The 19,203-nt window shown below is 43.2% G+C and overlaps 1 protein-coding gene across 1 annotated transcript; it reads right to left on the reverse strand.

Moving 5' to 3' along the window:
• Nucleotides 1–1,299: 1,299 nt before the first annotated feature.
• On the reverse strand, nucleotides 1,300–19,176 carry LOC142664410 (stromelysin-2-like). Its single transcript, XM_075843481.1, has 8 exons — nucleotides 18,967–19,176; nucleotides 13,271–13,421; nucleotides 12,700–12,881; nucleotides 10,641–10,875; nucleotides 9,373–9,753; nucleotides 8,900–9,066; nucleotides 3,987–4,158; nucleotides 1,300–1,830 (listed from the first exon to the last, which is right to left on the reverse strand). Exons 1-8 carry the CDS (start codon nucleotides 19,174–19,176, stop codon nucleotides 1,583–1,585), a joined length of 1,746 nt encoding a protein of 581 aa, XP_075699596.1. The 3' UTR covers nucleotides 1,300–1,582.
• Nucleotides 19,177–19,203: the final 27 nt, after the last annotated feature.

A 19,203-nucleotide genomic window follows, 5' to 3' on the forward strand; every position in this document is an offset into this window, starting at 1 on the left:
CCAGGGAAACCTCCTCCATTTCTATTTGTTCCTATGGATCATAGGTCCGCTGTGCGCTCAGAATGTCATGGCAGCAAGGTGGCTCGCCATCGGGGTATCACAAAGATGTGCAAGGCCTTGTCCTGATCTATCTGGTGGCCAGCTATGAGTCAAGACATAGAGAGATTTATACCCTCATCATCCATTTATTCCCATCGTCTGTCTGACATCATCATCATCTTGTTACCATTCCAGTCTTCAATCGGTTAACTCCCGTTTCTTGTGTGCCTGTTAGTATTGTTATACGTGCTCCATATTTTCCTTTTCTTTGACAGTCCTATTGGCTCACAATTCAGGCCTACTGTATGTTTTGGGGATATCGAGTAACGGGAGACACTATTAGACCCTGGAAAAGGGGATTGCTATAGGCGAAGCCTAGTTCTTGCGTCTTGTGGCCAGCCGGCATCGTTTACATATGGTCATCCAACACGTTTTCAATTGTTTAACTTTTTGCTGACAATTCTCGTCCACATTGGCAACGCTATGGATAAGATGAATTCATTCCTCTCAGCAGGTACAATATATGCTTGACCGCCTCAGGACAGGAGGTACCATGTCACCTTTAACCACCAAACACGGTGATGATGTCGCATTAGGCAAAATTGTATTCATATTAAAATGTTTTAGCTTTAGATAGTACAGATCCAGAAAGTATAAACAGTAATAGATAAGATCATGTAGATACAAAATCTAAATGTTGGCAAACTATTATATCACTATTTAGTGACCTCTACTAGGTTTTAATTTTATAAAGTATGTCATCTGCTGTGGTCCTGCTGCTCAGATGATTACATCCTAGGCCACGATGACATCACATTACCATGACAGCCTATCAATGCCAACCTTGTTGATGTTTTCTCCATAGTAACACAGCATCTAACAGTGGCCAATCATACGTCATCATGGATGATATGTCTTTGTGCGAATCTTTGATAAAACGACAAATTAAAATTGTAACATAGAAATCTGACTTTAATATCACAAAACAAGTATTAAAAGCAGATTTCTGCACAGTATTTTACTACTTAGAGCTGCAGTTTGTGCTCCAGAGCTGTATCTCATAATGTAAATGGATTTAATGTTAATGAATTCACGTAATGTAGACTCGAGTCTTTTTGTCACTGTCAGCAAGCACACGCACGCACGTACGTACGCACGCACACACACACACACACACACACACGCATGCGCGCACGCACACACGCACATACTGTATATAGATACTTTGTCCACATGACAACCCACATGTATGGCCTGAAAGCTATTAATCTTATAAATTTCAACTTCATTTCAATGTCGGGAACAGCCAGACACAACCTGAATAAAAAAATAAAAAAAGATATGCAGTTTTTTAAGATACTCGACAAGAAATTATTTAATATGTAACCGCGGAATAATGCTTAAATCTTTGCGTTTACCTCCATCTTAATATGGGAAGTATGAGCTATATTTACTAACATTGTAAGAAAAAAGAATGTATCATGCAAAGTATCAATGAAATTAATATTAATAGATCGCGATCATTACACCGCGTGTACTTTGTTTACTTAGTCGTTTCACACGCAATCAGCTGATCTAGATTTTTCGCCTGGTGAATGTTCCCGTAGACGCGATTCTGTGAGTACGTGAGCAGAAGAATCTTCTGGAATTTCTTTTTGCCAATAAGGAACATTTCGTTCTTCAAGCTGAGGGCCGCGGTGATGGGAAGCTTCACGCCAACCCAGTCGTCTTGTAGCATCTGAGGACTTGAGCTGTTGCCGGCGACTGGATCATAGACATAGAATTTTTTCCCTTCAAAAAAATAATTGTTATATTTCATGTTGAGTGCTTCCCATTCAAATGGATCTTATGTTTTTGGGTCTTTTTTGAATTCCCAATCTTTCTCACAATACTGAGCTAAATAGAAGTGCCTTAGTTTGCAAACCCCATCAGATAAATATTCCAAGATAGGAAGTTATAGCACCTCTGCACCTTAAGCCCTCTTGCACACAACCGTGTGTGCCGCCCAAGTCCTGTCCGTGGTCCGTAGAAATATAAGACATGTTCAATCTTTCCACGGATGGAAGAGTTCGGTCCGTTTTCACGGACCAGATTCACCCACTGAAGTGAATGGGTCCATGAAAACTAACGGGCGCCACTCGGATGCTGTAAAAAACAGCCCGATCGGAACTCGGTTGTGTGCAAGAGGCTTAATAAGGGCAGCACATTACACCTACAGGTCCGCTGCGATTGTGGGCCAAATACTATAGACGAAAAAACAGCTTTGTAAAATAATGCTGAAGGCAATACAGTGAGCTCATAAAATAGAGCGGGTATATTAGTCTGCTGTATTTATGAGCCCAACGCTGATCCTGGCTTTTCTTGCCACTGGGACTGTCCACTTTGGACAATCCCATTTTGTTAGAAAGGCCCATCGATGATAAGCTGATCACAGGATGTCCAGCTGCTGATACGATCATGAATCTGCTGTAGTCTTTTAGGGAACCTGGCAGGAAGTGTTCAATCCCTCTGCAGCGCCACCACAGGGGAAATGAAGCATTGCATAGTCCACATTGAAATTAATGTGTAATGCTGGGTCCTCCACACTTTTTATCAACCATCTGCTCTGCCTAATAGATGAGGTTTCTGAACTAGGGACTCCCTCAATTAATTCATTATCCCTGCAATGGGCGCTTAGGGCACTCCAAAGCCGAGCGTCATATTTGATAGCATCGATAGTGATTAACCAGGGATTTTATGAATATTCCTTTAACCCCTCCCGGACCATGTAACGTAATGTACAGCAACTAGCAGTGGGCCAGTCTGCAGAGCTGCCATATATATATTATGGTCCCCCTTACCCCGATGATCTAAGCGTTTCTGCTGCATGGAGTGTCCAGATCTGGCTGTAAAAAAAAAAGACTCTGGTCTGGGCGCCGTCATTGGGACCTGACAGGTTCAGGTCCCAATGATGGTATCAGGACTAATGGTTAATTACTGTCAGACCTGGACACCTCTATGCTGCTGGGACATAAAATAGGGTATTTTGCTCTTGGCACTGTAGCAACCTCATAACTTACACAATGTACACATATTTGAGGATTCATTTTTGGGATAAATATTATGGATTGAATAAACTACTGTAAAACAGAACATAAAAAAAGGGTAAAAATAGATTTCGTGTTTTTGACCATTTTTCCCTAGAGACCTACAAAATTAAATGATGTACGCTCCAATTTGAAATAAATAGAAAGTGTCCCACAAGAAAAAAAAAAAATCATGGTAGATAAAAACTAAAATTGTAACTTTTAGGGTATGTCCACACAGGTCGGATTTGCTGTGGAAAAATCGTACAGATTTTCCGCTGTGGAAAACAGCCAGCAGTAAAAAAAAAAAAAAAAAAAAAAAAAAAAAGAGGGACGGGCTCACGTAGTAAGGTGTCCCTGGGATTCGTACACCTGACCTCCTGTGATGACATTTTGGCACATCTGACCGGCTGTGATTGGCTGCAGTAGTCACATGTCGACGCGACACATCATCATCACTAAAGGCCAAGTGTACAGAGACCAGACGGGGGTCCAGGGACGCAGTGCTACGGTAGCACCAGGGTAGGTGAATATAGTCCTTTTATTATTATTTTAAAAAAAAATCTGTTTATTTTCTGGACATGAAGATTTCGCTGCAGGTACGCAGGTAATCCGCAGCAAAATCTGCAACAGTAGAATTTGTTGCGGTTTTTAACTTCCCCATTGAAACCAATGGGGAATATCCCCAACAAGCATTCCAAAAAGTTACATTTTGCTCTGGGCATCAAGGCCCAAAAAACCCGTCATGAAGGGTAAAAATGCAAAGTATTCGCCAACTCTTTATTAACCCAGGAGAAGCGGGTTAATAATATGCCAGTTGTAGCGCAGTTCTCTTCATCTAGAGACACCTAGAGGTGTAATATCACAAATAAAATCCTTTACCTTTAATAAAGAAAATCCTCTCCTCCCGAATAACTTTGCTTCCCTTCGCTACGATCGCAGGTTGGGTGAATGCAGCATCAACGCTGTTAGGGATACCCGGAAATCCTTCTGTTATCAGCTTTGGATAACCAGGTTCTATTTTATCATTGTCGTATTTCCAGTACTGATCTCCCTGTAAAAAAAAACAAAAACAAAAAAGAAAAACATAAAAAATTCTAATAAACAACAGGAAAAAAAAAACAACTGAAGTCTCCGAAATTACCCGGTTAACAGCCATGACCTCATTCTTGTTGTATAACCAGAATAGATATTTATCACCTATCCACAGGACAGGTGATAAGTGTCTGATTGCGGGGGCCCCAGCGCTGGGACTGACGGAGGACAGTACTCAGCTATTTCCGTCAGTCTTCTAGACAGTGGATGAAAAGGAAGGAGCATTCAAGCTCCTCCTTACTGCGGGGAGGGGGTGTCAGTGAGGAGCAGCGGTGGGGCCCCAGCAATCAGATACGTATCACCTATCCTGTGGTATTCTGGGGGACCAAGACTATTTTGGTATTAAGAACCACAGGAATTTTTTTTGTTTTTATGTCGCCGCATTCTGAGAGCAGTAACTTTTTTTTTCATTGAGTACTTGTATGAGGGCTTGTTTTTTGAGGGACAAGTTGTATTTTTTGAAAAACCCAGCAATTTAACCATTGTTGTTTTCTTCAAGTTACGTAATTCACAGTGCGGCATATAGAACAGGTTCACTTTATATTATGGGTACGATTATGGCGATACCACATATGTCAATTTTTTTATGTTTATCTCCACACATAGCGTAAACACTGTTAATTTTCTGAAGCGAATTTCATTGCGGAAAATCCGCAGCCTAATACAGTAGCAGAAGAGTGGATGAGATTTGAACAAACTCTGCCGAAAAACCGTTCATAAATTGGGGTGTGTTTTTTTTTGTTTTGTTTTTATGCTTCGGATTCACTGCCTTTCTGTTGTGAGATTTCCCCATTGAATTGAATAGGGAGGTAACACCCGCAACAAATAGCAAATGATGCGATTTTTGCGTCGGAAAAGCTACGATTCCACCATAAAAATTGCAACTTTATTTGGGGGGGGGGGGGGGGCTGTAATTCATTACTTTCTGGAGACTGTAATAATCTATAAAATGTCTCTGTCAATTGACTTCACATCTTGCTGAATGATCTATACAGAAAATTCAGAAACCAAGTGAGTGGCTCCCATATGGTCGCCTCCTGGAAAGTAAAATTAAAAAAAATCGCTATAATATTGAAAAAAAATATCAAAAACATTATTTTTCTACAGACCTACATCTAATAACACTACTAAAATTAAGTACATCACACATTCCCTTTAAATCACCCACCAATGGGTTAGATGGGAGAAGACTATGGGCCCTTCCGTAATTACGGGGCAGCTACGAATGTGTACCCGTAACCGTCCGTAATTACGGAAGCGTTGCTAGCCGATGCCAGGTTTGCAGATGGTGCACATCATTTGTGGTTTTCTTCTGCTTTTAGCGGATCCGTCCATTTGGATGCGCTACGGACCGTATTTGCGGATGCCGTTCCGTATATGCAGATACGTTGCGGAGGACTACGGATCCGTATTAAGGACTGTATTTACAGATGGATGAAAATATGGTTGTGTGCTTGGATCCTTAGGCCTTATGCACACGGCTGTGCCCGTAATCACTGCGGGCACGGCCGGGCGCAGACAGCCACCCACATTTTCAGAGTATGGGAGCACGGTCCGTAAAATGCAAAATATAGGACACGTCCTATCTATTGTGGCGGCTTTCTACGGCCCGGACACCTTCCCGTTAATAAATGGGAAGGTGTCCGTGGACAATAGAAGTGAATGGGTCTGTAATTACGGTCGATTTTTACGTTTTTTGGGGGCCTTACAAAGGCGAGACTAATTTCATGGTTTTCTCTTCTGTATGTTTATATAGTATAAGGCCAGGATCACATATGCAGTTTTGTGCTCAGGTTTTTGAGCCAAACAAATAAGTGGACACAAAATTAGGAGATGCCTCAGTCTTTTCTTTATACCTTTCCTTTCCTTTCTTTTATCCCCACTTCTGGCTTTGGCTCAAAAATATGAGCCAAAAACTATGATTCTGGCCTTGTATTTAGACTTTTTATTTTTACTATTAAACTAAATCGAGAGAAAAAAAATAAATTTTTTTATAATTGGCCATTACCTATGGGTTTCAAAGGATTGTATCTCAACTACATGGCAAGCAGAGGATGGACACAGTGCAAACGTGAGAGTCCCAGTGTGTCCTCAATCGAAATAAGCCTGGTCTATAAAGTATCAAAGTGACCCTCCAGTCCTAAAAAAAATAATTGACCATACATTGGAAATGTATAGTCAACTTATCTGCTGCCCCGCTTCTGAGTGATCTGGCTTGCATTCCAGTCCCGTTTTCTGTTAACCAAGATGGCCGCCTAAGCCTCAGACTTAGCTATGGAGAGCCAGTTTGGAAATCTGAGACACACCCCACCCCCTCCAATGGACGAGCACTGATGACATTAGCCCCTGTGTTGGCACTGTGTCCAGCAGTGCTGACGTCATCAGCGCTGGCCCATCGTAGGGGGTGGAGGCATATCTCAGATTTCCAAAAAAGCTGTCCATATAAAAGTCTGAGACTGCGGTGGCCATCTTGGAAAACAGGGGACCGGAATTCAGGCCAGATAATTTAGGTGCGGGGCAGCAGGTCCGTTGACAAAAATTTCCAATTTAAAGTAATTTTTTTTTTTCTGGACTCTTAAAAAAAAAAAAAAAAAAAAAATTGGTGAAATTGGAAATGACTGATAGGAGGTGGCCTTAAAGTAGCTGAAGTTTAGAATTAGATTTGCTTTTTATAAAATCTTTTTTTATCACTGTGGCTCTGGTGAGGTTTGATTGAGAAGCAACTGGCAGTATTAGGTCCCATTCAGGTTATATAACCTTTAGGAATATACATATATTTATCGAATGGTTAATTATTAACCTGTTAAAGTCCCTGGCTGAACAAACATGGATATGGCTGGACTGGTCCGCTCTGTACGGTCTACTATAGGATCAAGGTTGTGCACTCCGGTAACCTGCATAATGGGTTCAGAGGATAAATTCCCGTGTTATCTATACATTGGCAAACAGTGTTGATATCAGCAGTAATTTCCATGTAGACAGTGATGTCCTGGGTGGATGTGTCCGGTGTCATGTCAGCAATCATTTGCCTTTCCTCTACCAAGCACAGACCATCAAACATCCTGATACTAATACACTGGCATAGTCATTATTGATGGATCACCCAATGTTCTGGGAAAAATCCTTAGGATCAGGTTGTCCTTACGTGCGGCTGTGCCTGGTACTGCAGCTCAGCGCCATTGCCGGTCACAGTACAACATTTCAAATATGATAGGGTATATGGAGTAATATTACCAGATGCGCCCCTATGCCGTGGATCCGCTGTTTTAGGTTCCCCTCTGTGTTATCTCAAAATGGCCATAGAGCTTCCCAGACTGACAGTCATGGATTGGACAGAACTTCTCACATGAGCAGCTCTGGCCAATCCGAGAACAGTGGGAGTTTCTCAGACTCGTATTCTGATCGCAGTAGTCATTTTGGGACAACACAGAGGGGACCTTAGAACGGTAGAGGGGCACAACTGGAGGTCACCAGGTAATATTACTCCACATCCCTTAATCATGTTGACATTTTCTCCGGGACCAGAGGGTCGCTTTAAGATCCCCTCCCCCCACCCCCCCAAAAAAATATATTCAATCCCTACTGTAGATAACCCGCTGATATTATTTCTCCAAATGAAAAACACTTCTTGCCATTCCTCGTGTTCACGTTGTGCGGTGTTTGTTCATACATGTTCATAGCGTAATTGCTGCAGATTTTCCATCTGGATTTGCGGACAGAAAATCTGCAGGGCATTACAGTAGCAGCAAAGTGGAGGAGATTTTAAAAATCTCATCCACATGCCACCGAAAATTTTCGTGCAAAATTTTACCTGCGTTGAGGATTTTTTTAAATCTGCAGCATGTCAATTTGTGCTGCGGACTGGTTGCGCATTTGTTGCTCATTTTTACTATTGAGTTCAATGAGGAAGTAAAAATTTGCAACAAATACTGCGATTTTTGCTGCAGAAGAGCTATTTATCCACATAAAAAAAAATACCATACCCACCTCCCCTGGCGCTCCCATAGCGATGCGTCCTGGCTACAGCAGTCACATGAGATAAAATTTCATCCCAGGAGGTTGGCTGCACAGAGACCAGCCAGGGAATCTGGGACTCTTCGCTTCGGAGCGCAAGAAGAGGCGAGTATGGCATTTTTTTTATTTTCCCCTTGCCCGGCATATACGGACGAAAATCTGCACCAAATCAAACACTATTTGGTGTGGACTTTTGGCCGGAATTCCCTGTGAAACATGGGTCAGATTTTCTGCAGAGCTTTCCGCAGCAAATCCGACTAGTGTGAACTTACCCTAAGGTCTCTTTCACATGGCAGTATTTTGGTTCAGTATTTGTAATCCAAAACCAGGTGTGGAACCTACACAGAGGTAAAAAGTATAATAGAAATATTTCACCTCTTCCATGTTTTGGACTCACTCCTGGTTTTGGCTTACAAGTAGCTAGAAATACACCACAACTAGGTTCCTCGGGGGAAAATGCCCCTTAAAAAAATCCAATTAAAAATGACACGTCCCGCTAAGAAACGCTCTGTAATTTTGGAAATCGGGATATTAACGCCACGAAAGTGGTCTTCTGACATGTCTCTATGATATGTCAGAAGGTCACTCTCACGTGGATTTCTGCTTTATCTGTAGCATGAAGTGTCAATCCACGCAATCCAAAGAATATCAAGATTTAGAAAGATACCAGACAATGATCAAAATACCTTGAAAAAAAAGATTTTCCCATCTTGATCTGCTGCTGCGTTTTGCATTCTAACTGATGCATCGATTGATGATGGAAGCTCTTTCCATTTTGTAGATATCAGCTGTGGGTTTTTCTTTTTTGGTGTCATTGGTAGTTTCCCATGGCTAAGATCCCAGAAATATTCACCTATAAATGATAAAGTCATGTTAAGCACGTCCTCTATTGTCTTATACCAAGTGCTGAAAGTAGAAAAACCCCACAAAGTACAATAAAAAAAAGTATAAAGCCTTCCAAGAGTGTCCATAATAATATCACCGGTATATCTCACATGTGAAATTGATAATTTCTCTGTATCTTGCAGTTCTTATTGACTAATGTATGATCATAATCTTTAAGAAGATCCACATGAAAGACATAAGCAATTCCAACGTCGGGTGGGCTCGCCAAAGTTAAAAATACTCTTCACGGCAAGTTAGATTTGACCACACTTACCTTTGAATAAGTAAATATAACCGTCCTTCGTAGATACAAAAGTGTCAATTGATTCGTCACTACATAACTTGACTATAGACTGCTTTTTAGGGTCTCCCTTGTCTCCTACCACTTTGACATTAGAAGTAACGTTCTTTTTCCCAGCACTGGGTGTAACGGTTTTTGAGGCACTTCCTGATGGAACGGAAGATGGACTTGGATTAGTCTTCACTGGAGGCTTTCCATACAGCGATTGGATTGCTTCTATGTCATCTTTATGAAGCTGGAATAATGGCTTGTAGCCTTTGTAAGTTGGGGCCATTAGAGCTCCGGGAATGGTGGAGTGATCCAGCCCTAAGGAGTGTCCAAGCTCATGGGCAGCAGCTTGCAGAAGGTTCACACCTAAAACGGCATAGAAATGAAAATGTCAATGACATTCAATGTCAAAAACGTTAGAATCTGGACCTTTCTTTTCACCCCAGAGGACAAACTATTTTAGCTTTGTATACCATAATTTACATATGGCGAGGTTGTAACATTATTTTTAAGATGTGGAAAGAAATGGATCCCAAGTCCTATAGAAATACCACTAACATGGTCATTGTGGATCAATATGGTAAGGCACTTTCTTGTTTGAACAGAAGTCTCTCTCTCTCTATAAATATATAATATATATATATATATATATATAGATGGAAAGGTGTCTAGGGTTATGATACATACTTGATTTGTAGACTGAGAATTAAAGGGAATTAGGAGATTGAGTGGTGAAGTATTAGGGTGCCCGTACACAATTTGAGCGGTCAAGAACCACTCAGCAAAGACCGTACGTGGGTTCACGGCATGTACAGTTGAAGCACATGCTTCACCTGTACTATTACTGGCGCTTGGCCGCATGGTGTACGGGCACCTTAATCCCTCATTATCACGATCAGATTGCTTGTGTTGAAGGTGTGAATGTTACATCAGGTAATAGAAACTTTTTTGTGGGAACCCTTAAGACATGGAAAGCACAGGTTTCAGCTCAGTGAGATTTAGATAAGAGATTGAAATTTTTACATTCTACTCCAAATTACACATTCTATTTTAATTATCCAGGTGAGGACCACAAAAGTATCTATAGTGGAGTATCTAAACAGATTAATCCCTAATTTCCATAGACAGCCGTAGAAGTTTAGTTCTAGAAAAAAAAAATTATTGTATCTATAAACTGGAGATTTGCAAGCATATAAAACATGCAATGTAGATAGAATAGATTGATCGATCGAATCACATTAGTGTAAAGTCACCTTTTTTTTCATTAATTGACCACTTCTCATCATTATCAAGATGTAAGTCTCCATCAATGGATTTCATAGATTTGCTGACCGGGGGCATGAATGCATGGCCTAGAACACGACCTGGGCCATCAAAGGCGTTCCTCTCCCCATCGTTATGCCATCCAGTCACGAAGAACATATCAATGTCCGCTGTTTTATTGATACCAACTTCAATAAATTTCAGTGGAGAGACACTCTCCCAGACCTGTAAACAAGCAGCAATAACATATAAAGCGAAGGATACGAGTAGGACATTCATACAACAGACCTGTCTCGCTGACTGATGGGCTACATGGCCACCCAACAATATTCGGGAAAACACATAGCAGTTTACAGTTTGTTTTTCCACTGTAGAGTGTAGAAGAAAATGTGCTTTTGCTATTTGGAAGCTGTCAACAATCTGCTGTTGATGGATCTGTTATTTCCAATATGTGTCTCGATTAAGTCTTTTCAAAACACAATGGCGTCCTGTTGTGAGGGGTTGATTGGCTCAATAACACCACAAAGAGGACCTGCTAGAATTTTGAATGAAGTAAACATGACGGGCGTGCAAGTCCTCTAAGGGCCTGTTCACATCTTCGTTGGTGGTTCCGTTAGGGGCCTCCGTCACAGATCCAGCCAAAGATACCGGAAACAATAGCACAGCATGTTCCGCTCCGGTTTCCAGTAAAGTAAAACCACAGACTCCCCAACGGAACCTATGAAAGTCAGTGGGTTCTGTAGGACGCCGGCTGTCTCTGTCCGTCAACGGAAGCGGCGCTTCCGGTATTTGCTTTGTTCTGCTCTTCTGACGAAGCAGAACAACGGAAAGCCAAACACAGATATGAACAGGCCCTACGCAATACTAATACTGGACTATAAGATCGATTATTCCCCAGAATTTATTTTTTTTCTGCTACCGATGTCTAATCTATATTGGGATGGAAATAATTTCTGGCCAACAATCACCCGCATAGAACCCCCAAAAAAAATACAAAATAAAAGGTTGACGGTGTTCGTGAGGGAATCTGCATACTCCTCGGTTTTGTTGAATTGGGAACACAGTGGTAACTTATTATCTCTTAGCACCCCCTGCAGCGCTGTTTATTAAAGTAATTTTCCCACTATTACACTCTATGGCATATCGCTAGGATATGCCATGGGATCCGACTTCCGGGACTCCCACCAATCCTCAGAACCAAGGGGCTACTTCAAAGTTTTTCTCTGCACAGCGGTGCGCCTAGCCACCCACTGTGCAGGGAACTACATCACAGCCCCATTCACTTGTAGTTCCCTGCAGTTTGTGGCTGGGAGAGCCTCTGTCAGTGTTAAAACTGGTTGTCCTAAGATTAAATGTTATCCCCTAACCGCAGGATAGGGTATTACAAGCTGATTGTTGGGGGTCCGACTTCTGGGACACCCACAGATCACGAGAACTGACGTTTCTCCGAATGAATGGAGCGCCAGATCGAGCATGCGCACTGCCACTCCATTCACTGTCTATGGGACTGCCAGAGATAGCCGAGTACAGCCAGCGCTCGGCTATCTCCTGCAGTGCCATAGAGCAGCAACCTGCCGCTCCATTTATTTGTAGAAGCGGTACCCCCGTTCTCATGATCGGTGGAGGTTCCAGCTGTCGGACCTCCACCGATCAGCATGTTATCAAATATCCTGTGGTTAGGGGATAACAATTAATCTTGGGACAACCCCTTTAAGGCCAAAGAAACTTCTGCCCTCGTTCTCAGGATCCACGGGGGTCCCAGAGATGAGGTTGGACCCCCATTGATCACGTTATGGCACATCCTAAAAAAATCCCATAACATCATATAATGAGTACTCCTTTGACATAGGAATGCCCAATGTAGGTATTAGATAATTAATTTGTTAACCAGGCTATTTGAAAGATCCATCAACAGCAGTCAAACTGCCAGGAAGGTAAAAACAATCTGAAAAATAAGGCAACAAAACAAGGTAATGAAGATCCAATATAAAGACGCTTGCTTTTACATGTGTTCATTTTGAAATATTCGTTTATTGCAGCGTGTCGTACCTTCAGGGCTTTAACTAACTCTTCTCTGACAAGTTTGTCCGGTAGCAGAGCTGTAGTGTTAATGATTTTGTAAGTTAGAGTATTTTTCTTCCACTTGGCGCCCACATTATATGACATGCGCTGCTCATGCTTGCCACAGCGAGGCAGCTTCATCGCCTCACTAGTTTCATCATCCAATCGACCTGGAGAAAGTAAAAGGAAAAGTCGGTCAGTGTGGTTGTCTCTGCCGGGAAGTTAGAGGGGTTGTAGGAGATAAAATACAGGGGTCTGCTGCCATACCCGACACAGCCTATGGCTATACATAACATATATAGGACATGGAAAGCTCTTCAATGGATTCTGTACAAGACCGACCCTCTAGAAGAAGCTTTTACTGCAATTTTGGGTGGTCATCTCAGTAAGGTTTGAATGTAGTCCAGGGGTCAGCAACCTTCGGCACTCCAGCTGTTGTAAAACTACAATTCCCAGCATGCCCTGACAGCCTTTAGCTGGGAGTTGTAGTTTCACAACAGCTGGAGTGCCGAAAATTGCTGACCCCTGGACTATCCCTGCTGTAGTCAGTGCTGCTTACCGGTGACTGTTAGCCCGTTCTGTCTCTGGAACCATTCCAATCCACTGATGAACTCTTCCGGCAACTGGTCTTCTGGGATAGATGGAGTATCGGGAACAGCATAATCTGTGAAGTTCTCATCAGGGAGATAGCCAAAGTCTATCAGATAGTCCTGGTGGGCGACAAAACTGGAAAATCAAAGAATGCCTGCAATCTATTCTCTAACCAACATACACCGTTAAAGCGACGAAGTGAATGACATTGATGATCTGGTTATAATGGCGCTTGACAAGGGGTTGGATATATTAGTCAGCAGGTGAATAGTCACTTCTTGAAGTTGAGGTGTTAGAAGAAGGAAAAAAGGGGAAATGTATGGATGTGAGCGAAAAGGACCAAATTGCGATGGATAAACCAACATCTCTAGGGAGACCGCAGCTTGTACTGAGCATGTGCAAGACTTCATCATGGTGTGGGGGAGGAGGGACACTCATAGGAGCTTATAGGTGGGAGGAGATTAGGATTACATCAGGCATATACAGTACGTGGTCTGGCAGGAAAACTTTGAGAAAGGATTATGTAGCCTTTCTTACATGGTAAGTACACCAGCTTCATCAGATCTAAGGCCCTATTCACATGACAGGGATTCCCAGCCGTGTGACGGACGTTTTTGAACGACCGCCACACGGCCGCAGTAGGAACAATAGATTTCAAATGGGGCTACTCACATGCCCTATTTTCAGCCGTTCTCCCGGCCACACGTTCCGCACAGAAAGTCTATGGGGCCGTGTAAAGCATGGCTGTCACTCGGATGTGATCCGAGTGGCGGCCGAGCTTTCTGCCGCTCGTTCGCTCTCTTCTCCTTCCCACAGTGCAAAGTGCATGTGAGGAGGAGGGGTTATTTTTTTGCTACCTGTAGGAGCGGAATCCCCAATCCCTGGCCACAGCATTGCCTAAGCTGTGGGCGGGGATTCCACTCCAGGAGAAGTCCCTAACTTCACTGTGTATATATGGACAGTCACGTCAGGGACCTCTCCTGGCACGGTCCCCTACTCCTGAAACGGAATCCCCGGCACTGTGGCCGGTGTTTCCGCTCCAGGAGAAGTCCTTGACTTCACTCTCCATATATGAACATTGAAGTCAGGGACTTCACCTGGAACGGTCCCCTACAGTGGCTCCATCTACAGAAAGGTAGGGGGTGCCATCTATGGGGGGGGGGGGGTGCTATGTAAAAGGGAGCTGTGTGGCATTACCTACAGGGGGGCTGTGTGGGTGGCACTACCTAGAGGGGGGCTGTGTGCCATTACCTACAGGGGGCTGTGTGGCACTACCTACAGGGGGGCTGTGTGGCATTACCTACAGGGGGGCTGTGTGGCATTACCTACAGGGGGGGCTGTATGGCTTTACTTACAGTGGTCTGTGTGGAATTACCTACAGGGGGTTGTGTGACACTACTTACAGGAGGGCTGTGTGGCACTACCTACAGGGGGGCTGTGGCAGTATCTACAGAGGGCAGTGTGTGGCATTATCTACAGAGGGAAATGTGTGGCAAAAAATGTACAAATTAAAATGTATCCGTTTTTAAAACGGACAGGGAAAAAAACTGATGCAAAATGGGTCAAATTCGGCCATTAAAAACGGAAACACGACCGGAACGGAAACGGAATGGATGCAAAATGGCTGAGAAAAGCGGACCAAAACAGCCGGTTTTTTTTCAGCCGACACTCAGGCCCTGTCGTGTGAATAGAACCTAAGAGATCTATTTAATAATGTATACTGACATATCCTCTTTAAAACCCCCTTCCCGCCGCAGTCAGTTTTTAGATTTTCATTTGAATTTTTTTCTCCATCTTCCAAAAGCCACAACTTTTTTAGATTTTTGTGTCGATATAGCCCTATGAGGGCCTGATTTTTGCAAGACGAGTTGTAGTTTTTCATGGCACCATTTAAACGGGAAAATACAATTTTGTTTTCGAAGAAAATGAAAAAAAACAAAAACAGCGATTCCTCCATTGTTTTTTTGCGCTTTATTGTTACAGCATTCGCCATGCAATTAAAACAACAACATGTTAACTTTATTCTACAGGCCAAAAAGATTACGGCGATACCAATTTTTTTTTTTATATTTTACTACTGTTACATGGAAAAAACTAACTGTAAAAACGAAAATTTATTTTGTGTCATCAACTTCTGAGAGACATAAAAATTTTATTTTTCCGTCGATTAAGCAGCACGAGGGCTTATTTTTTGCACGATAAGCTGTAGATTTTTTATTGGTTACATTTTAGGATACATGCTGTCACGAGTGTAGCACACGGGTACCTGGGATAGTCCGGATGGCGGTAAGGGCTCGGACACAGATGGGGCTGGAGGTGGTGGGTTGCGGCAGACGTGGCGGATAGTATCCCGAATGACAGACGACAGCTGACGTGGAGGATTCCAGCAGGCAAGGCAAGGTACGGCTCAGGTACTATACAGGCTTGGAACAAGGCACAGCACGGGATACAGGATATAGGAGGCAGGACAAGGGAACACTGGGAGCAGGAAAACACTAAGGGACCATTTGCAATACAGACATGGGAAAACTACAACAACGCTCAGGCAGGGAGTGGAATGGCGGAGCCCTTCTTATAGTCCAGGATGGGCAGGGGTTGAATAGGGAACTTTAAAAATGTGCGCACGCTGGCCCTTTAAAACCGGGGCCGCACGCGCATCTTACCGCCGGCCACGAGTGCAGGCGTCTCCTTGAAGAGAGATGCCGGCAGGAAGACAACGGACTGTGGTCACAGGAGTCGCCAGGTAAGGATCGGCGGCAGTCCACGACCACGGCCATGACACATGCGAGATTTGATCGTTTTTTATTACATTTTTAGTGGGAGATGAGGTGACCAAAAAACAGCAATTCTAGTGGGTTAATTCTTTACGTCGTACACCATGCGGGTTAAATAATGTTATATTAAAATATTTCTGACTTTTAGGGATGCAACGATTCAAATTATGTTCATTTTATTTTATTACAATGCTGTAGGGCTTAATAGGAGCACAAATATGGTAGACTTGGGGGCCTTCATTAGGCCCCCAGGCTGCAATAGCAACCATCAGCACCTTGTGATTGCGTCGCAGGGGGGCGATGAGCTGTTCGGAAGATGGGGTGACCCCCTAATTATTTAAACGCTGCGGTCGCTATTGACTGCGGCATTTAATGGGTTAAACAAGCGGGATCCCGCTCATTACTGTGAACTGTTGGCTGTAACATACAGCCGACACCCACGTTGTATGGAGCAGGCTCAGCCCATGAGCCCACTCCATACTTACCATACCCGGCTTTGACATAGGTTCAAAGCTTTGTGCCGATTAATTCCTTAATATATTTTTATCGTGGCGAGGGCTCCATTTTTCACATACAGGGCATCAAATGCCCTGCATAGACAGTTAAATAATACAATTCTGTGTGCCTGCAGCTACCACTAGAGGGAGCTTATTGCATATTGTGTTATTAAGTGTAATGTAATCCTTATCTTGACTCTGATAACTTGCTGCAGCAAGTTATCACATAAGCCATTGAAAAAGTCACGTTAAAGTTAAAATGTTAAGAGAACCTGTCACCAGCATTTCACCTATTAAACCAGCAATACCTGGTGGAAGTGGGGGAAAAATAATTTCTATATAACCTATAATTATCCCCTAAGTAGCTCTGTACCTTTAGTATTCCTGCGCTATATTCTAATGAGAATAAAAGTCATATCTTCATTCCTCAAGCCTTTCCGAGTTAACCCAGCCTCCTTACTTTTGATTGACAGCTCCTCGCCTCTCCCCAGCCCACACGAAATCCCGCACTTGCTCATCAATGTCCTGTTCTGGTGCGTGCGCATAATGGGACACCATAGCGGCGCATGCGCAGTAACTAGATTTGAGGCCTGGACGAAGCAGGGAAGGATATCGGACCATACATGATGGGCGCATGCGCGTGATCTTTAACGAGATCTCGGCATTGATGGCGGTACAGTTTTCGGCAGTTACCATAAAAAGCGCAAAATATTTGCAGACCGTTATTTATGGTCGGAGGAGTTTAGGAGCGGGGATAACGGCAATGAATTCTGCACAGCGAGGGGCGAGTAGAGTTTAATAGGAGAAATGCTGGTGACAGGTTCCCTTTAACGTGTTAAAGTCAAGTTGAAGGTTGCTACATCTGTATGCTCCCTCTAGTGGTGACTGCATGAAGACATAAGTTCATTAATTTAAAGGGTATTACCACTATCAAAGGTAAGGCCCGCTGTTCCCCTTTTGTAAAATTAATAATGTGTAATATGTCCAAATACATTCAAAAACCCCCCAAAGTTCCCCCTTGTTGCTGAGTGAGTGTTTTTACCTCATTATTACTGGCTACGGCCGCCTGTAGTTCTGTAGCGGTCGGTCGAGCATGCTCAGTGACATCCGCTATGTTCCTACAGTGGATCTCTCTCTGTAGGAGCCGGGAGGACACGCAGAGGGCTTCTGGGAAATGTAGTTCCCCAGTCGGTGGTCACCTGCTCCACCACCCCTGAAAGTCCTATCTGCCGCGGTCACCAGTTTTGCAAGATCAAAACTGCGGATTGCACTAAAATGCATTTTAAAAGTATATTGTATAACGTCACCGCAGCGTGAAGATGTACATGTCTCCTTACATAAAGCGGGGAATAAGAGGGGAGGCCGTACATGGAATGTTCCTTTAAGTCACAATCTGTCCTATAGACGTCCACATTCTAATAGAATAATCTGTGCCCTGAGGCTACAGAATCCTGACACCATATTATCAAACCCTACGTTAACATACAGATGTAGCAGAGGCCGCATTTTTTGTACACTGTGATTACGTGACGGTACCCGGTTACATGCAGTCCTATGTAAAACCTCAGGCAACAAATCCTGATATCATGACGAGCATGTAGTTAAAATGTCAATTCGATTGTTAAAAATATATATTAAACAAAATTGGTAAAATAAAATATGCGACGTTTTAGCGGTCATTAAGCCTAGAAAAATGGTCGTTTATAGTATATGGACAATACATTCTTAAAGGGGAACACCCACGTGGTTATTCATTAGTGATCCAGATTTTGAAGCGCTGAGCTGGTTAGGCAGTGCTCATGACTTCATGCTAGAATTTACCATGACAGGTCCCTTATGCTTGGAGGTGAACATATAGGGGGTGCAGAGGTAGCAATTGCACCCCCACTGCCATATAAGACACCAGTATTATAAATGGTACATGTTTTGCATTGAGGCCCAGGAGATTCACGTTACGCTGGTGGTACATAGTGCCGACGTGAGCTTCTGCTGCCTGCACTGTGAAGATGGCCGCTGGCTCACAGTGTCGGAGTAGTGAGTATTATGTCAGCATGACAGTCGCTGCCACCGCCATCCCAATAACGGTCATTGGCGACCAATATTCCCATATATCCCTTATGTGAGTTGATAAGCCGGAAGGCTGCTGGCCAAATACTGCAGTATACATCATATTTGTTAGCAAAGTTTTCCGTCTCGTTAATACAGATGTAGCCGAGTTGAATTTGTAGCTCAAGTTATATCACGGGTTATGAGTGATTTTACCAACTACATTATCTCAACAAGTAGTGCCCAATGTAATACCAAAGAGTTAGACGCCAAATGAATGAGTTGTCTCCTACTTCCATGCCCCCCTCGTATGTCCGATATACATTTCATACATATACAATTCTTACCGCTGCAAGTTTGAATTCCTCCGAACTGATCTGGGCTACGGCCTCTGGTTTCCTTCCACGGGGCTGCAGCACAGGATTTACATTGATTTCCGCAGATGAGACGTTGGCGGCATCTATTATTTCTTCTGAAATCGGCCTGAAGGACCCAAAAGGTAAGAGGACCAACAATGCTACGCCGGCTAAATGTACCAGCAAAGATCTCCGGGCCATTCCTGTGCTGTAGACTCTCAGACTGAT

The sequence above is a fragment of the Rhinoderma darwinii genome, chromosome 12 (genome assembly GCF_050947455.1).
Source record: "Rhinoderma darwinii isolate aRhiDar2 chromosome 12, aRhiDar2.hap1, whole genome shotgun sequence".
In the NCBI taxonomy this organism is placed as follows: Eukaryota; Metazoa; Chordata; class Amphibia; order Anura; family Rhinodermatidae; genus Rhinoderma; species Rhinoderma darwinii.

Bases quoted from the DNA above. Each gene is read 5' to 3' on its own strand.
- LOC142664410 (XM_075843481.1), bottom strand. From the start codon at position 19,176: ATGGCCCGGAGATCTTTGCTGGTACATTTAGCCGGCGTAGCATTGTTG. The intron at 9,754-10,640 runs GTGACTTTACAC...ATGCCGTTTTAG, and splicing joins GTCAATTAATGAAAAAAAAG to GTGTGAACCTTCTGCAAGCT. The intron at 9,067-9,372 runs GTAAGTGTGGTC...TATCATTTATAG, and splicing joins TTATATTTACTTATTCAAAG to GTGAATATTTCTGGGATCTT.